At 41.9% G+C, this 20,153-nt stretch overlaps 1 protein-coding gene across 3 annotated transcripts in view; it reads right to left on the bottom strand.

The window, feature by feature from the left end:
• sgpp2 (sphingosine-1-phosphate phosphatase 2) overlaps window positions 1–19,896 on the bottom strand; it is a 46,455-nt gene extending 26,559 nt beyond the window's left edge. Inside the window, exons 1-2 of one of the 3 annotated variants that reach the window (XM_043702051.1) lie at window positions 19,122–19,896; window positions 5,808–5,963 (exon numbers count right to left, since the gene is read on the bottom strand). In XM_043702051.1, the coding sequence (XP_043557986.1) occupies window positions 5,808–5,963; window positions 19,122–19,403 (438 nt within the window). In that variant the 5' untranslated portion in view covers window positions 19,404–19,896. Of the gene's footprint in view, window positions 1–5,524; window positions 5,606–5,807; window positions 5,964–14,448; window positions 15,695–19,121 lie in introns of those variants that run through there. The other 2 variants (XM_043702053.1, XM_043702052.1) reach the window with 2 other exon arrangements.
• Window positions 19,897–20,153: the final 257 nt, after the last annotated feature.

Genomic DNA, 20,153 nt, shown 5'->3' with positions numbered 1-20,153 from the left:
AATGAGGAAACTGGAGAAATCTGAGTTCATCCCTTGTGGTTGGAGGGTTCCCAGGCAGAAATTAGCCTGCTGGACACACTTTCCTCATTCCTGAAGAAGGGCTTATGCCCGAAACGTCGATTCTCCTGTTCCTTGGATGCTGCCTGACTTGCTGCGCTTTTCCAGCAACACATTTTCAGCACCTCTGATATTAATCGACTTTGTGGCACCTTGTACAGATTATAAGTGTTAAGATGTAACAAACCATTAGTAAAAGCCACAAGTATTTTACTCGGACATAGTTTTGCGCTTAATATTACATGAAAGATATTGAGGGAAAACTGAAGGTAAAGTGCAAATTCATGAGGAATAGGTCTGGTAAGAGGAATTACAAGAAAACAATTGAAAACTTGGTGCAGTAGTGCATTGGAGCTTTTTAGATCTTTTGTTCACTGGGAGGATGCCCTCATCTCCTCGAATTTTACACAAGGTGTAACAACTTTTCACATTTACCCTGTCAAGTCCCCTAAGATTCTTACGTATTCCAATAAGGTTGCTTCTTATTCTTCTATATTCCAATGAGTACAAGACTCAATCTACTCAAACTTTCCTTATTAAACCTGGTATCAACCTCATCTGGACAGCCTCCAATGCCAGTAGATAAGAGCCCAAAACTATTGACAGTATGTGAGCTGTGGTCTGATTAGTGCCTTGTATAGTTTTACCAAAACCTCCCTAGTTTTATACTCCACTGCCTTTGAAATAAAGGCCAACATTCTATTTGTCTTTACTCTTATCCGCTGAACTTGAATGCTAGCTTTTGCGATTCCTTGACAAGAATGCCAAAATCTCTCTGTTCCATAGCTTTCTGCAGTTTAAATAAGATTGAACTCCTCTAATCTTCCTTCCAAATGCAGATAGAAACACCTTGTAAAAATTAGATTGCATCATTTTCAGATGTTTTGTGAAAACCAAGATAGTTTTATGCAGCACTAAGTTACTTCATAAATGTCATTTAAAATATGACATTATGGTCATCATAAGGCTGAGTCACTAGTTTTTAGGATGTGTGTCCAGAATTGAGTGTTCTGAACAAATGTGAAGCCAGAGTGAAGCATTCCTGTGGTGACTTTTACTGTGAAACATAAAGAACCACGTTTATTATAGGTGATTCTAATTGCTAGGAAATTATATGCAAGCATTTCTGTGCAATGGGAGTAACACAATGGATTTCTGTGATTAGTTTGGAATTACACTGATATCAGATATTAGCTTACAGAAGCTCCAAACTTACATTTAATTGAATCCAACCCCATAACATTTGAAAAATATTAAACAAAGATAGTAACATAAAAGATCTAAAGAGTAAACCATCCTCAGTACTAGAGTACATATCCTATATCTTTCTTACACCATTTCATCTGGTTCTGAGAACAGAGGGAAAAGTAAACACTGTAAATGTTCACAGGTGAGGTCTTGCATTTGACTTGAAACTGTGGCAAGTTCAAGGGCTCAGCACAGTTAAAATGCCAAAGGAGAGTGCATACTCTGATTTGACAGACATTAAAAATCAGAAAATGTGAAAAAAGTCTCTTTTTCCATTTTTGTTTATTCCCTACAGTATGGGAATGGTTAATAAATCATTAGTGTGCTTCCACTGTGGAATCAAAGGTAAACAAATGGGTCAAATAGCAAGCTCCTTTGGCTAACAGCCTGCAGTTCCATGGTAAAGAAGCTAATTAATAATACTTTATGACAATTTGAAGGAAGAATAGTGATCTTTCTATTCTCAAAGTACTAAGGCAGGTTTCAGTAAAACTACTTGAGTAGGCTTTTTTTTTAGAATTCAGCTGTGTACTTCCCTGCTGCAGCTATTGTTTTACTTGTGGAGATCAAAGGCTGGTGTCAGCACATCTGTCCAATTTTTTTTCACAATGGAAGGTAAAAGATTTTATTAGCCTCAAGGCAGTCTCCTAATGCACTACAGAGCGCTGTAAGGTAATTTGGGCAGGTTCCTCCAGTCACATTCATTTAGAGTCAAGATGCACTCCATTTGGTTTGGAAGTGCTACTTCTTTTGATAAATTTTACATTTAAACATAAACTCAGTTCCAGATGTTTAAATGGGGTTAAGCCTTACCTTGCTCATATTTTATCTTTTATATTCCATTTTCCACATATTGACAGCTGTATACTTGGATCTGTGATCTCTAAACATTGAATACCTGGCAGGGACAATGTTATCATTAGTCCATCAATAGCAGGTGCCAAGTGAAGGAGGTAATGTGTTTCCCCATTTAAAAATGAATTTTAAAAATAGCAGGAGAATCGCACTGAGCTGGTCATCCAAACCAGTGGCCCAATTGCAACAGCTTTGAGATCTTTTGCAAAACGGCCTTACGTCTGGAGAAGATTTTCAACTGACAGAGTTTGAATTGAGTATTACATGGTGGGCCTGGGAAAGGAGCAGGGGCTGCTGTGGGAGGGGTGAAGGAAGGGGGGAGGCAGAAGAGTGAGAGAGACATAGAAGTATTAAAAATAATTTAACCTGTTCATCATGTACTCACAGTGAATAGCCTTCTATTCAAAATGACAAAAGCATCTGCCTAGTCATTTCAGACAGCATGATTTGTTAAAAGTTTTGATTTTTTTTCGAGTAGTCAACACTGGAAAACCAAAACTATTTGATGAAAGTATATTTTAAGAACTGATCCCCTTGATGTAAGTAGTAATGTAGAGGTATCGTGAGCTCAATTAAATGAGTCATCCATGTCGTGACTTCATCTCCAAACTGCACCAATAGTTTCATTCACTGCTAAATTCATTAAAAATCATCACTCGCCTACCAACATCTTTATCAATTGGCACTGTTACAAGCATCACGCCCACAACTCACAACTCTCTCTTTCTCTCTCTACACACACACATTTTTTTAATAATTCATTCATGGGCATTGTTAACTCTGCCAGTATATATCACCCATCCCTAATTGTTATGGAGAAGGGGATGGCAAGAGGCCATCTTAAATTGCTGCAGTACTTGGGGTGTAAATCCCCCAACAGTACTGTTAGGAAGGGAGTTCCACAGTTTTGACTCCTTGACAATGACAGTGCATTATGTAACTGATACACACTGTTGCCACGATGTGTTGTGGTGATGACATTGAATGTTTAAAGGTGGTGGATGGGATGCCAATCAATGGATTGCTTTATCCTGGGTAGTGTTGAGCTTCTCGAATATTGTTGAAGCTGGAATCATTTTGGCGAATGGAGATTAGTCCGATGCAGTCCTCACTTGTTTGATGAAGAGTCATCGGTTTCAAAACGTTAACTCTGCTTTCTGTTTTAGTTGAAACTTTATTGCTGGAACAGCACAGCAGGTCAGGCAGCATCCAGGGAACAGGAGATTCGACGTTTCGGGCACAGGCCCTAGTTGCACTCCTTACTTGTGCCTTGTATATGCTGGACCGGATCTGGAAAGATAGTAGGTGAGTTACTTACCTTAAATTCCCTCGGCTCTGACTTTCTCTTGTCACCACATTATTTATGATAATTGGTCCAATTCAGTTTTAGTCAACTGTAATTCCTAAGGTGTGGATAGTGAATGTTTCAGTGATGGTAATGAGATTGAATGTCATGGTACAATGGTTGGATTCTCTCTTGTGGACATTGGTCATTACCTGGCACTTGTATGTCATGAATGTTACTTGCCACTTATCAGCTCAGGCCTACATATTGTCCAGGTGTTGATGCATTTGGATATGGACTGCCTCACTATCTGAAGAGAGGCACATGACGTTGAACGTTGTGCAACTATCAGCGGAAATCTCTATTTCTAACGTTATGATGGAGGGAATGTTATTGATGAAGCAGATAAAGATAGTTGAGTCCAGGACATTTCCTGAAGTACTCCGGGACTGAAATCATTGACCTCGAACAACCACAGCAATATTCCTTTGTGCTTGGTATGACTCCAATCAGCAGAGAGCTTTTTGTTTCCTCCTGACTCCAGCCTTGCTAGGGCCTGTTGATTCACAGTTAGTCAAATGATGCCTTGGTATGAAGGGCAGTCACTCTCATGTTACTTCTGGAGTTCAGCTCTTTTGTACAAGTTTAGATCAAAGCTGTAATGAGGTCAAAGTTTCAGTGGCCCTGCTGGGAACCAAACAAAGCATCAGCGAACAAGTCATCTTTTGCAGCTGTCACTAGATAGCACTATAAATGGCCCCTTCCAGCCCTTTACTGATGATTAAGAGTATTGTAGATTGGTAGGGTGTTAATTGACTGAGTTGGATTTGTTTTTTAGTTTTTTTACCAGAAGCTATTCAACAGGACAGCCAATTCATGCAAACAAACTGCACAACATTTTATAACATAGTTTCATTATTCTTGTTTTGGTGCCTAAGAGGGGAAAGTAAGTTTATTGGCATATTTTACCTGCATGAAGGAGACAGTGCTGGATATCATAGAAAGGGACATCAGTGATGTCATCCACCAGTGGGTCTGATCAATTGATGATGAGCACATCCACACACCTAATATCTGTGGGCACCATAATTTCTCTTTCCTCCCTGAAAAAAAAAACAGCACTTGTCCTTTTCCCTTATCAAAGATCCAGGGCAAGAGCTGGAACCTGCTCAGTCAGAAGCAGAAAGAAGACAATGAACTTGAAGAGGCATCATCAGTCAATCTTACACTTGTGCACGGATACATATTTAGGAGATAAGAGAGATCAGAGTCTTCATGTGACAAGGTATTGAGCACAAGTCAACAATAGCCACGGTGATGGGGAAAGGAAAGACCACAAGATATCGGAGTGCAAGTAAGCGATTTTGCCCATTGAGTCTGCTCCATCTTTCAAAGAGGTTATCGCTGATTTGATAATGCTTAATTTCTTTCTGCTGCCTTTCCCCCATAACTGTTGATTCCCTCCTTCCCATTTCAGCCTTGAGTATACTAAATGATCCACTCTCAACATCCCTCTGGGGTAGACTTAGGAAAATGCAATCAAACACCTCTCTCATTCTTCTACTGAATTCTTTGAAACCCTGAACTCCAGCACTCTATTGTAAGTCACACTTTAATGCAGAAGCCTGCTTCCTGGAAGACCTTCTACCCTGACAACCAAATTGACATCTAATTTGTCTTCTCTTTACCTGCAGGCAATAGGTGTGTGCAAGCCAAGTTCTTCATCAGAATGATGCAGTAAACACTTCCCATCAGAAGTATGTGCTTCTTTTCAGATACCATTTCCTGGCATTCGGAGATGAATTAACTTCTAAAAAGCAGTTTCTACAGTGCCCATCCCTCCCATGAAATTTTGTGTTAATTCCCTATATGTAATGCCACATGAGACTGACTAATAACAGAAAATTAAGTTGTTAGATAAGCAGGATGGAATCTATCAGTTTAAAATTGGAGGCGAATTACCAAGCATGTCTGGATATAATTTGCACTAATTGTGTTAACTATGCTTCACTTGAAGGCTACCTTTAGTCTTAACTCCGCGTGAAAAGTCAAATTTAGAGTGAAAATTAAGTGACCTACCTGGAAATCATGCACAAGAGAAAATGTAGAGGTTTCAGAGGTAGGCCTCTCTGTAAGTTAGTGCTAATTAGATCACTCTTTTCTGACCAGGCATGTACAATGCACTCTATGTGAAACAGATATAGTTTCATATACACTATAGCAACATCATTTCTAAAAAAATCAGCAAAGTTATAATCTAAAACCAACAATTCAATACCAACTGTTGTGCTAAGAGTTATTGAATTGCAATGTTTTGTCTCTGATGGTTAAATAAAAATAAATTTATAAAAGATGCACTTACAGCCCACACACCGACCAGCCTCCTTGAAACAAATGGATCAAAATTCCAGTAGGTAAATGGAAGGAATGTGATGTAAAAAATTTCCTGACCGAGTGCAGCAGCAAATCGGAACAAGTAGTAGAGAAAGAAATTCTTCACCACATATCCTGGCTTTTCCTGCAGAAATATACAACTAGATGAATTATTGATCTTCACTTCTTTTTAGAGCTGATTGAATTTTTCCAATTTGACATTCAATGTATGCCCCTTATCCCTACGTTTATGCAAACAAGTAACATTATTTAGATCCAGGAGCAGAGGGCAAAAGCTCAGAATAAGGGATCACATGTTTAAGACAGAGAAAAGGAGGAATTTCTTCTCCCAATGGGCAGTGAATCTGTGGAGTTCTTTTCCTCAGAGTGCAAGGTCTTTAAGTATAGTGAGGGGTGAGATAGACAGATTTTTAATCAGTAAGGGAATCAGAGGGGCGACACAATGGCTCAGTGGTTAGCACTGCTACCTCACAGTGCTAGGGACCCGGGTTTGATTCCAGCTTTGGGCGATTGTCTGTGTGGAGTTTGCATATTCTCCCCATGTCTACGTGAGATTCATCTGGGTGCTTCAGTTTTCTCCCATAATCCAAGGATGTGCAGATTAGGTGAATTGGCCATGCTAAATTGCCCATAGAATTCAGGGATGTGTAGGTTCGGTGCATTAGTCAGAGGTAAATGTAGGGGAATGGGCTTGTGCGGGACGTCCTTCGGAGGATCAGTATAGGCTTGTTAGGCCAAAGGGCCTGTTTCCACACTGTAGGGATTCTATAATAATAATTCAAAGGTTATGGGGAACAGACAGTAAAATGGAGATGAGGATTATCAGGTGAGCGATGATCCCACTGAATGGCAGAGCATACTCAACGGGCTGAATGACTTACTTCTGCTTCTACATCTTATGGGCATATTACATGGTATTGCAAGCATTAAAACAGATATTTTGACCCTCTAGGTTTGTGCCACTGGTTATGCCTCACTCCAACCTCACCCCACTCTCTATCATCTTATATTGCTGTGCTCTTGTGCTCCCTTCCCACATTTATATTTATCTAGCTTCTCCTTAAATATATCCATGGACCTTTTTGTCAGGCATGAGTTCCATATTTTAACTAACCTTTGGGCAAAGACATTGTTTTGAATTTCCTAGGTATAGAATACATTAGTGAATGTCTTACATTTGTAGCCCCAAGTCAGGTCTCCCCTGCAAGTGAAAACTCCATCTCTACACCCAGCCTATCAAAACATGCATAATCTTAAAATTTGAAGATATCTATCAGGTCACCTCTCAGTCTTCTCTTTCCTAAAGAATACAACCCCAGTCAGTTCAATCCTTACTGAGAGGTACAACCTCGCAGTAACATCTCAGAATTTTTGTTTTGTGATTTCTCCAGTGCCCTAAGAGCTTCATATAATATGAAGACCACAACACTTCCTACAACTTGAAGTTAGGGACAACCAAGGTTCTGTACACATTTCACTTAAATTCTATTTTTCAATTCTAGGCAACTAGTAATTAAAAACATGATTTTGCGTTTATTAATGACCTTATTACTGATGCCGCGTATCAGTATTCCCATATCTTTCTGTTCCTTTAGTTCTTTTAGACAGCTATTCCCACAACTTTTTGTGGCCTAATCATACTTCCTACTACTGTGTATCTCGTTAGCCATATTGATGTTAACTTGTCAATTCTGTAAGCTTATTAATGATTGAGGTAACTCTGACACAGTCTTCCTCTGCATTAACCATACTTCTCGAATTGCATAATTTGCAAATTTTACTATTTGTTCATAACATGGTTCCAGCACAGAAGGAGGTTTGCAAGAGCAATCACCTAATGTCATTTTCTACCTATTCTCCTTAGTCCTACAAATTTTAAAATTGTACTTCCAATTTTGGAGTCCAAAACATTTATTTAATTTGTGAACAGTCATTGTCCCAGCACAAACCCTTCATAAAAAAAACCGTGCCTTATCCATTGCTCTCATCGATTTTGCATATACAGTTTAATTTTAACATATAAAATACCCTAATCTCCCTGATTTCATCAAAGCTCCACATACCCATGCACAAATGCAAAGAATGATACCGTCTTGATTAATATCGATAAAGATGTTTAGGTTGAGAAGCATGATTTATTTAAATATACAGCAAATGGATTAATGTGCATTACCCCTCACATATATTGAATGTTTCCAGCAAGTTATGCCTGCTTTATTTTGCAAAGTTTAGCTTGTGCAGAGGAGGCAATACTTGCGTCTATTTACATATTTTGCACTTGCTTTATTAAGAGTCTCGGTCATTATCTCCTTAAACATATATAATTTTGGATGTCTCTAAAAAGGAAAAAAACTTCCTCCAACATCTGAAGTAAATCACTTGTGAAGTCAAAGCACAAGTTACTATTGTGACACAATAGGTGAGGTCTGGCAGCTAAAAGCAGCATATTTATATAACCTATAGACATGCCTCATTTTAACATGCATTATTTTAATACAAGTATTTGAACCCTGAACATGTACAGGTGCACAATAGGCTTGCAGGTCAAATGGCTAATGATGAGGTAATAATTCTCATGTGTTTCTTACCAGATGATCTTTCTATGCCTAGGAAATGTGATTTCCCAACCTTAAACTATTTGTAATCCTTTATTTAAAAAGTGTCCTCTTATCATGATCTTATTCTAGAATGTCAGCTTCTGTTCAGTTGAAATACACTTCCTTCTCAGTCAGAAGATCAGAGTTTTAAAATCTCCTCCAGCATGTCAAAGAAGGGATGGCTGTACTATTGGAAGGTGTTTTAATGAGATGGTAAATGGAGGGGCCTATTTGTCCACTGAGGCAAGAGTAAAAGATCTTAACGCACAAGTTCTCGTACACTCTTCTGTCAGGCAACACCATTTAAACAGGTATTCAGGTCATTTACCTCATTCGTATTTTGGAACCTTGCTGTACCAGATTCATTGCTGGATTTGCTTAAGCGTTAGTACTTTAAAAGTAATTAACAAAAACAGAAATCATTGGAGAAACTCAGCAGGTCTGGCATCATCTGTGGAGAGAAAACAGATTTAATGTTTTGGGTCCAGTGACCTTCAGAACTTTAAAGAAACTTATCAGCTGTGTAGCTTTGCGACATGAAAAACGTTATGTAGACCGTAGCTCTTTCTTTGTTTTTGCAGTTGCAGGTGGTGGGTGAGATGGGGTGGATGGATACGGTGTACATATTTACCAAAAATATTCTCACATCTTTTAAAATTTCAGCTTTAATGTAATATATTGATGCATCACTGGGCTAGTGCACTTATTGTGTCTTTAAACAAGAATGCCAGATCTGAGATTGTACCTCTCATTTTAGAATGGCCGATTCATGGTGACTGAATCACTCAAATTTTGTTAGGTGGTTTTGTTGGGGATTACCTTTCATCAGCCAGTCTATTTTTTCTCAAAATGAAATCAGTGAACGTGACGGTGAATCACATGTGAAATGTTTCAAATTTTATCTGGGACATTAGAAGGTGTTGAATAAGATGGGATTTCTTGTCATCCACCTCTGTGCAGAAGAGTTAAGAAGTGGAATGAATCACAGAATCGCCAAATTAATGTAATGCTGAAGAAGGCCATGTGATTCATTCTGTCTGTACTGGCTTTCCAAAATAGTATTTTGATTTAGTGTCATTCTCTTTTCTGTGTGAATCAAGTTGAATCAGCTTGAAACTTTATTGCTGGAACAGCACAGCAGGTCAGGCAGCATCCAGGGAACAAGAGATTCGACGTTTCGGGCACAGGCCTGTGCCCGAAACGTCGAATCTCCTGTTCCCTGGATGCTGCCTGACCTGCTGTGCTGTTCCAGCAATAAAGTTTCAACTTTGATCTCCAGCATCTGCAGACCTCACTTTCTCCTCCAAGTTGAATCAGCTGCCAATCAATTAGAGTCATAGAGGTGTAGAGATTTACAGCATGGAAACAGACCCTTCCATCCAACCCGTCCATGTCAACCCAGATATCCTAAACTAATCTCATCCCATTTGCCAGCACCTGGCCCAAATCCCTCAAAACCCTTTCTATTCATATTCCCATCCAGATATCTTTTAAATGTCATAATTGTACCAGCCTCCACCATTCCCTCTGGCAGCTCACTCCATAGAAACACCATCCTCTGTGTGAAAAAGACTCCTTTTATATCTTTCCCTTTCACCTTAAACTTATGCTCTCTAGTTCTGGACTTCCCACCTCAGGGAAAAGATCTTGACTACTCACCCTATCCATGCCCCTCATGATTTTATAAACCTCTACAGGTCACCCCTCAGCCTCCAAGGTTACAGGGAAAATTGCTTCGGCCTGTTCAGCCTCTCGCTAATAATTCAAACCCTCCAACCTTGGCAACATCCTTGTAAATATTCTCTGAACCTTTTTAAGTTACACAACATCCTTCCTATAACAGGGAGACCAGAATTGAACACAGTATTCCAAAAGTGGTCTGACCAACGTCCTGTATAGCTGCAACATGACGTCCCAACTCCTATACTCAATGCACTGACCAAGGCAAGCGTACCAAATGCCTTCTTCACTACTCTGATTACCTGCGACACTACTTCAAGGTCTCTTTGTTCGCCAACACTCCTCAGGACCTTAACATTAAGTGTATAAGTCCTGCCCTGATTTGCCCTACCAAACTGTAGTACCTCACTTTTATCTAGACTAACCCCATTGGCCCATCAGTTCATCTGATCAAGGTCCTGCTGTACTCTGAGCTACCCTTCTTTGCTGTCCACCACACCACTAATTTTGGTGTCAATTGCATATTTACTAACCATACCACCTATATTCACATCCAAGTCATTTACATAAATGACAAAAAGCAGCGGACCCAGCACCGATCCTTGTGGCACATTACTGCTCATAGGCCTCCAGTCTGAAAAGCAACTCTCTACCACCATCCTCTGCCTCCTACCTTCAAACCAATTTTGTATCCAAATTACATCCAAGTTATAGACCAATTCCTTGCCAACATTTGTGTTGAGGGAAATGATGTGAGGAATAAGAAATTTAAAGGAGGAATAACACAACTAAGTATCTGGAAGTACTAGATTCAATGTTCCTCATTTTGGAGTGATTTGGCATCAGAGTCCCAATGATGCTTTTCAGTAGATATCACTCAGGACTTCACTAGAGGGTAGGACACTGGCTCAGTGGTTAGCCCTACTGCCTCACAGTGCCAGGGACCTGGGTTCGATGTGGAGTCTGCACATTCTCCCTATTTGCATGTGAGTTTCTACTAGGAGCTCTGGTTTCCTTCCACAGTTGAAAGGACTGTAGGTTGGGTGGATTAGCCATGATAAATTCAGGGTTATGTTTAATGTGGGGGGGGGGGTATCTGGGGGGGATGCCTTTTAGAGGGTTGGTGCAGATTCAATGGGCTGATGGGCTCTTTCTGAACTACGAGCCCCTTACAAAGAAATCTTACACTGTCCAGTCAGTTTCTAAATTTTCAAACTGATTGTTAAACATTCATTATGAAATAAACAAGAAGCTCCTTCAATTAAATATTGGAAAAACTGAAGGGATTGCATAAAATTAATTCCCTAGTTACTGACTCCATCCTTCTCCTTGAGGCTGAGGCTGAGCTAAACTGCTTATAACCTTGTTTTATGTTTAATTTTCAGATGCGCTTCAGACCACATCACCATACTATCACTGGCCACCTAGTTTCATCTTGGTAACACCACCTAACTCTGCCTCAATCTAGAGGTGGCAATGATCTAGTGGTATTATCTATTAATCCAAAGACCCAGGTAATGGTCTATGAAGCCAGTTTTAACCCCATCATGGCAGATGTTGGATTCAATAATAATTGGAAATAAGAGTCTATGTAAAAATCTCCATTAAACAATTACCATGAAAACCTATCTGGTTCACTATACACCTTTAGGGAAAGAAATCTCATCCTTATGTGATTTGGCCTACATCTGATTCCAAACCCTCAGAAATGTGGTTGACTCTTATCAATTCTGTGGGCAGCCAGAGATACCCACATTTGTGAATGAATAAGAAATAAAATTAACCTGCTCTTCAAATCCTGATTCATGCCTTTACTACCTCTAAACTTGATGATTCCAATGCAAACATGAAGTTAATAAAAACTCAGCTAACCGTACCCTTAATCATACCAAACTCCATCACACATCATCCCTGTTTGTAGTCAATTTTGATTTTTTAAAAACTTGGTTCACGTTATGTAGGCATTGTAAGAATTTATTGCCCATTCATAATTGCTGTTGAGAAGATGGAACACAGCTACCATCTTGAAATGCTGCAGTCCATTCTAGGTAGGTCTACCCACAGTGGTGTTAGGGTGGGTGTTCTAGAATCAGGAATGTTGGGGAGGGGCTGGGAGAGTGCTGACAGATAAATAGGAGGGGTGTGGGGCTTGGGGGAAAGAAGCTGGGTTCAGGTGGGGAGCGATGGTGATTGATTGGAGCAGAGAGTGGAGCGGATGGGTGGAAAGGAAGGTGGACAGATACGACAGGTCAAGAGGGTGGTGCCGAGTTGGAGGGTTGGATCTGGAATGAGGTGGGGGAGGGGTGATGACGAAACTGTGAAATCGACGTTGATGCTGTATGGTAGGAGGGTCCCAAGGCAGAAGATGAGACGTTCTTCCTCCAGGCATTGGATGGCTTGGATTTGGTGGTGGAGGAGCCCCTTGGTGGAGTGGGAGGGGGAGTTGAAGTAGTTGGCCACAGGGCAGTGGGGTTGTTTGGTGCATGTGTCCCAGAGATGTTCTCTGAAACCTTCTGCAAGTTGGCGCCCTTTCTCCCCAGCGTAGAGGAAACCACATTGAGACCAATGGATGCAGTAGCTGAGGTGGGTGAAGGTGCAGGGAATTCTCTGCTGGATGTGGAAGGATCCTTTGGGGCCTTGGATGGAGGTGAGAAGGCAGGTGTGGGTGCAGGGTTTACACCTCTTGCGGCGGCAAGGGGAGGTGCTGGGAATGGAAGGTGGGTTGGTGGGGGGAGCATGGACCTAACAAGGGACTCACGAAGGGAATGGTCTCCACAGAACACAGATAGGGATGGGGATGGAAGTATATCTCTGGTGGTGGCGTCTGACTGTGGATGGTGGAAATGGTGGAGAATGATGCGCTGTATCTGGAGATTGGTGGAGTGGTAGATGAGGACCAGGGTGTTCTATATCCTTGTTGCGGTTGGAGGTGTGGGAAGTTGAGGAGATGTGCTGGAGGGCATTGTTGACCATGTGGGAAGGGAAATTCTGGTTCTTGAAGTAGGAGGCCATCTGGGATGTCCTGAAGTGGAATTGCTCTTCCTGGGAGCAGATGCAGTGGAGGCAGAGGAATTGGGATTAAGGGATAGAGTTTTTACAGGAGGGAGCAATGGGAGGAGATATAGTCCAAGTAGCTGTGGGAGTTGGTGGGTTTGAAGTAGATGTCTGTGTTCAGTCCGTTGCCAGGAATGGAGATAGAGAGGTCCAGGAAGGAGAGGAATGTGTCTGGGATGGTCCAGGTGGACTTGAGGTCAAGTTGGAAGGTGTTTATGAAGTTGGTGAACTATTTGACCTCCATATAGGAGCACAAGGTGGTGCCGATACAGTCATCAATGTAGAGGAGGGAAACGTGGGGAGTTGTGCCAGTGTAACTGTGGAAGATGGACTGTTCCACATATCCGACAAAGAGGCAGGCATAGCTGTGACCCATGTAGGTGCCCATGACTACCCCCTCAGTCTGAAGGAAGAGGGAGGATTCAAAGGAGATGTTGTTGAGGGTGAGGACCAGTTCAACCAATCAAATAAGTGTGTCATTGGAGGAGTATTGGGCGAATGGGAGAGGAAGAAACAGAAGGCATGGAGGCCTTTGTCATAGCGGAAGGATATGTACAGGGACTGGATGTTCATGGTGAAAATGAGGCATTTGGGGCCATGGAAATGAAAGTCATGGAGAAGGTGGAGGACATGGGTGGTGGCCCGAATGTATTTTAGGATTTCCTGGACCAAACGGGACAGTACAGTATCAAAATATCCGCCAACTCATGGAATGTTTCAGAGAACATCTCTGGGACAGATGCACCAAACAACCCCTTTGCTCTGTGGCTGACCATTTCAAATCTCCCTCCCACTCTGCCAAGAACATGCACGTCCTGGGCCTCCTCCACCACCAAATCCAAGCCACCCGACACCTGGAGGAAGAAAGCCTCATCTTCTACCTTGCGACCCTACAACCACACGGATCAATGTTCAATTTCACCTCATCTGCCCTCCCCACACCTCATCCCAGATCCAACCCACCAACATGGCATCGCCTCCTTGAAATGCCATACCCGTCCATCTTCCTTCCCACTTGTCCGCTTCACCCTCCACTCCGTTCTAGCACCATCACCCCCCACCTGCATCCACCTATCGCCTTCCGAGCATCTTTCCCCCCAGCACCACACCCCTCCTATTTATCTCTCAGCCCTCTTTCCCACACCCCCCACATTCCTGATGAAGGGCTTATGCCTGAAATGTCGACTCTCCTACTCTGTGGTAACTGCCTGACCTGCTGTGCTTTTCCAATGCCACACTTTTTGACTCTGATCTCCAGCATCTGCAGTCCTCACTTACACTTTAATGCAGGGTGGTCTGTCCACAGACTTTGTGGAACCAAAAGGTGAGCTAGTCCCATAGAATTCTTAGCTTCAGATCTGTCAATGTAGCCATAGTATTCATGTGGCTGGTCCAATTTGATTTCTGATCAATTGTCACCCCCCAGGATGACGAGAGTGTGAGTTTTAGCAATAGTAATGCCACTGAATGACAAGATTCTTGCTTGTTGGAGGTGGTGAAATGTTACCTTGACATAAGAAGCAATTACTCTCAACTCCCTCTGGAAGTCAGCTCTTTTGTCCATGTTTGAAACAAGCAGGTAATGAGACTATGGTGATCTTGGGAGGGGGCCCCAAACTGATTGTCAGTGCACACGTTCTTGTTGATTAAGTGCCATGGAATAGCACGTTTGATGATCCCTTCCATTACATCGTTGATGATTTGAGACTAGATTGATTGGGCAGTGTGGGCAGGAATGAGTTTGTCCTGCTTTTTGTGCATGCTCTTCATGGAAAATATTTCATATTATTGGGTGGATGCCAGTATTATGGCTGCACTAAACAGAGAGGCTTGAGGCCCAGTTTATTTTAGAGCAGACTACTTCAATACAACTCTAGAATGGTGTCAGGGCCTTTGCAGTATCCAGCACTTTTAGCCATTTCACATGGAATGAGTTGAGTTTGCTGAGAAGTGGTATCTGGGATGTTGGAGACTTCAGGAGGAGGGTGAGATGGATCATCCACTTGGCACTTATGACTGAAGATGCTGGCAAATTTCTTTTGCATTGGTGTTCTGGGCTCCCCCATCATTAAGGATGGGATTATTTGTAGAGCCTCATCCTCTTGTTAGTAGTTTAATTTCTCACCATCATTTATAGCTGGATGTAATAGGAGTCAAAAGTTTAGATCTGATCCGTTAGTTTTGAGATGCTTAGTTCTGTTTAGCACATGCAATTTCTGTTGTTTGGCATGCAAGTTGTCTGGTGTTGTAGCTCACTGGGTTGATAGCCAGGTTAATTCTTGCATGTCCACCTGCAGTTTTCATTGAACCAGAGTAAATTCCCTGGTTTGATGGTAATGATAGAGTGAGGGGATGTGCAGGGCCATGAGGTTACAGGTTGTGGTTGAATGCAATTCTTGTGGTTAATGTGGTTAAGTGCTGTGCACTTCATGGATGCCCACTTTCAGTTTCTAGATCACTTCATGGTCAGTCAGTGACTGTGTTTCCAAACACGATGGAGAGTATCCTCAATGTGAAGATGGGACATCATCTCCACAAGGACTGTGCGGTGCTCACTCCTATTAACAATGTCATGGACAGATGCATCTGTGACAGATAGATTGGAGAAAATAAGGTCAAGCAGGATATTCTATTTTGTTGGTTACCTTACTATTTGTTGTTGTCAGGTTAATGCAGTTTCATCCAGATTTTGTAGAGGTGTGATATAATTGAATGAGGAGAAAGTGAGGTCTGCAGATGCTGGAGATCAGAGTTGAAAATGTGTTGCTGGAACAACGCAGCAGGTCAGGCAGCATCCAGGGAACAGGAGAATCGACATTTCGTGCATAAGCCCTTCTTCAGGAATTCTCCTGTTCCCTGGATGCTGCCTGACCTGCTGCGCTGTTTCAGCAACACATTTTCAGCTCTGATATAATTGAATGGCTTGCTAGGCCATAGCAGAGAGCATTTGAGAGTCAATCACATTGCTATGGAGTGACATGTAGGGCAAATTCAGATAATGACAGCAGATCTCCTTCCTAATGACATTACTGAACCAATTGGATTTTTTTGAAAATCAACAATGGTGTAAACCAGCTTTTAATTTCTAATGTAGTAATTTAAATTCCAGTAGCTGTAGTGGATTTTGAACCATGCCCCTGACATAACCACTGCACCCATTTGAATTATACATGTCCATGGTGCAACTTGCTCCATGGCATTGTTCTTTTCATCTCTGTAACATCTCCAGCTTTATCATCCCCAGGTATCTACACTCCTCTAATTCTGACGTCATAATCATCTTCAGTTTAAATTGCTCAATTGGTGGGTGTCCACAACTGCCAAGCCCCAGCTTCTAGAATTCTCTTCCCACATGTCTACACATTACCTTTCTCCTTTAAGACATCATTTAAAACTAATCACCAGCTGCCTGATGTGGCCCGGTGTCAAATATTGCTTCATTACACTCCTGTGAAACATATTTGGAGGTTTCATTTTGCTAAAGGCACAATATAAATCCAGGGTGTTGCTGCTGTTGTTTTTGTTACCATGTGCTCAATGACTGACATGTTCTGGTTCAGATTATCACTGCCTCTGGAATTTGTTTAATGTATAGTCTGAGACTTTATGTAGAAAAGCAAAGTAGAATTTGTTGTGTAATGTCATATTCATTGTCCTGATTATGTGCAATCTTCAGATCCTATCCTCTTTCTGATTGAAATGATTCTGGGAGGGTTAGTATGCTTGGCAGAGAACGGGCTTCTACAAGAGTCCTATTCCATTTGTACCTATTCTCTGATCCTTCCATCTGTCCCTCACCAAAATAATGGTGGTAAGCTGTGAGAACACTGTCAGGGTTTTGGGTTTGCATGTGTTCTTTTCAGTAAAGCTACCCACATTTTTACAGTTGGCCAATATAGTTATGGATTAATATATACTACAGAACGCTTTCAAGGTGAGAGGTGAAAAGTTTAAGGGGAATATATGCAGCAAGTACTTTACACAGAGGGTGGTGGTGTCTGGAACGCGTTGCCAACAGAGGTGGTAGAGGTAGGCATTGTAGATTCATTTAAGATGCATCTGGACAGATGCATGAGTAGGTGGGGAGCAGAGGGATACAGATGCTTAGGAATTGGGTGACAGGTTTCTAGACAATAGATTTGGATCGGCTCAGATTTAGAGGTCCGAAGGACCTGTTCCTGGGCTGTAAATTTTCTTTGTTCTTTGTACTACAGTGGTCTGATAATCATTGGACTATTGCCTATCTGTAAAATAATACAGCATTTTTGGAATCTCTGGTTCTAGCTGTTTATTCAAAAATACATAGAAAATACCTATTTAGCCTATCATTTGATTGTGACGTTATTTCCTAAAATATGTTTCAATCCCACTGAACCACTTAAAAAGTAGTCTGTGGCTCCATTCCATTCATTTCTTCTGAAGGAAACCATTGCCACTGCTGCAAATCTCCTTTCTTATTGTCTGTGGATGTCAGCTTAGATTGATTTCAGATTTCAAATATATTGATTTCAAAACCTTCCTTAACTCACAAGCAAGGACGTTGTGATAACTTTGTACAATCCTAATTGGCTCTCAATGCAGTGTGTGTCCAGTATGTGTACCACACTTTGGGAAAGATATGAAGACTCCAGAGAAGGTGCAGAAAAGGATCACGGGAATAGTTTTAGCAATTGGCAACTTCAATTATGTCAGTTGAGTGGAGAAGCTGGGGTTGTTCTCATTGGAGACTAGTAGGTTGAGAGAGGTTTGATAGAAAGGTTTAGACAGAGCAGATAGAGAGAGACTGTTTCCAATGACAGACACCGGTATTATATTTCATTTCATACTACTCCTGTGAAGGACTTTAGCATATTTCATTATAGTAAAGGCCCTAAATATAAAATGTTGTCGGAGACTTGATTCAACTGTGGTTTTTAAAAGGGAATTTTATGCATCTCAGGAGTGGGAAAAAAAAGGTTACAGGGAAAGAACAGGAGATTGAAACAATGTTCTTGCTTACAGGAAGTATGGACAAACTTGGCCAAATGGTCTCCTTCAGTGTTTACCCATTCCATGATTTTCTAACAGATGGATTGACGGGGTGGCACGGTGGCTCAGTGGTTAGCACTGCTGTCTCACAGTGCCAGGGACCCAGATTCAATTCCTGCCTAGAGCAACTGTCTGTGTGGAGTTTGCACACCTCCCCCTCCCCCCCCCATCCCGTGTCTGCGTGGGTTTCCTCTGGGTGCTCTGGTTTCCTCCCACAATCTAAAGATGTGCAGGTTAGGTGAATTGGCCATGCTAAATGGCCTGCAGTTAGATGCATTAGTCAGAGGTAAATGTAGGGGAATGGGTCTGGGTGGGTTGCCCTTTGGAGGGTCGGTGTGGACTTGTTGGGCCGAAGGGCCTGTTTCCACACTGTAGGGCATCTAATTGATAGTCAATGGCCAGGCAATCTAACCCCATGTTGCAGCCCACTATCCACAATGTGACACTGGGCAAATGCAGATGTTCTTGTATTCTGCAAACTGACATTTAATCAAGTTTTATTTGAACTTTTTAATACTTGTAGTAAGTAAACTCCCAATTGGCAATTTACCTTCAGTGGCAGCGCCCAGTGTGAATAACCTGAAGAGCTGATTTGCCTCGCGGGAGGCAGTACTGTAGTTGTTTATCTCGCTATTAACAGTCGCCTTATTTGTTTTATTCGACTCCTCCCCATATGGCAGCTTTACTTCCTCTGCTATTAAGCTGGCTAACTGGAAAGAGCAGTTCTACCGGCTTAAGAATCTCCTATCAATGGAATGAAACGCCTTCTGGTTAAACAGTAGTTATCGGGCAAAGTCCAGAGCGAACATTTTAAAGCGGTTAGACAAAGGTGGAGGCGGGTGGGGAGACTCATTCAAAACGAATCTATTAAAGGAGTGAAGCAAAGAGAAATGAATGCAATCACAATTTGGCGCTTTTCTCACCTTCACTACACATCCGCTCACCCCATGACTGTCCTTGCTTTCCTGTCCATGACGGTATTGATATGACCCATTGATCTGGTGCCCCTGGTTACCATTCGTACATTCACTGGTCCTGATGACACTCCCTTTCTCCCCGGGTCCCTGATTCCCAGTTGCGTTGCCATGAGAGTTGCTACAGTTGCCGGGAAGGCAGTCTTCAACTCGCAGAAATAACCCGCAGCATCTCTGAAAACTGGCGACGAGGTGGGGATCCTGTAGGAACTGGAGGAAGGAAGTCTTCATCGTTTTTTGTTGTTGGTGTTGGTGTTGGAAAAATCTCCAAAGTACGGTCTGGGAGATCAGTCGATAAATGTGGATCTGACCCTCGGGAAGATAGCTCTCACCTCACACACGCTACGCTGTACCTGGGAGTCTGACACAACAGGTTATTTTTAAACGAGGAAGTGAGAAGTGTCTTTTAATTGGATTAACTGCAGTCCTAGCGCCAGCAGGTTCAGGCAGCAATTTAGGTTGTCTCCGCCGACTAGGTGGCATCATTTTACCTGCTTTCAGGCAGTTTGCGGTGGAGTGGTAATGAATATATACGTAGGATATATGTCTCCTGAATGTGGAACCTGTTACTTCATTCGGTATAAAAGCTTTTAAGGGTAATCTAGCTAAGGACATGAAATCGAAAGGAATAGAAGGTTGTGCTGATAGGACGAAATGAAAGACGTGGGAATAACCACAGGGATAACGACCTGTTTCAGTCCTCTTCTCTGTAATTCCATTGTGACCTGCAGGGTAATAAAACCGAAGACTACTTCAGCTGAAATTGTATTAGCACAAGAGCAATTCAGTTCAAAACATGTTGTTTACCAGGGAGCTTGACATCTCTTATCAACTACCATGATGCCTGTTAGCAATACTGCTTTTTCACCCCAGAGACAAAGTTAAATGTCTTCATGACAAGTGTGTGTATATATCTGGATGGGTATATGAATAGGAAGGGTTTGGAGGGATATGGGCCGGTTGCTGGCAGGTGGGACTAGA

This window comes from Chiloscyllium plagiosum, chromosome 13, assembly GCF_004010195.1.
Source record: "Chiloscyllium plagiosum isolate BGI_BamShark_2017 chromosome 13, ASM401019v2, whole genome shotgun sequence".
Taxonomy (NCBI): domain Eukaryota; kingdom Metazoa; phylum Chordata; class Chondrichthyes; order Orectolobiformes; family Hemiscylliidae; genus Chiloscyllium; species Chiloscyllium plagiosum.
The sequence above is the reverse complement of the archived record's forward strand: the minus strand, read 5'-3'. Positions and strand labels throughout refer to the sequence as shown.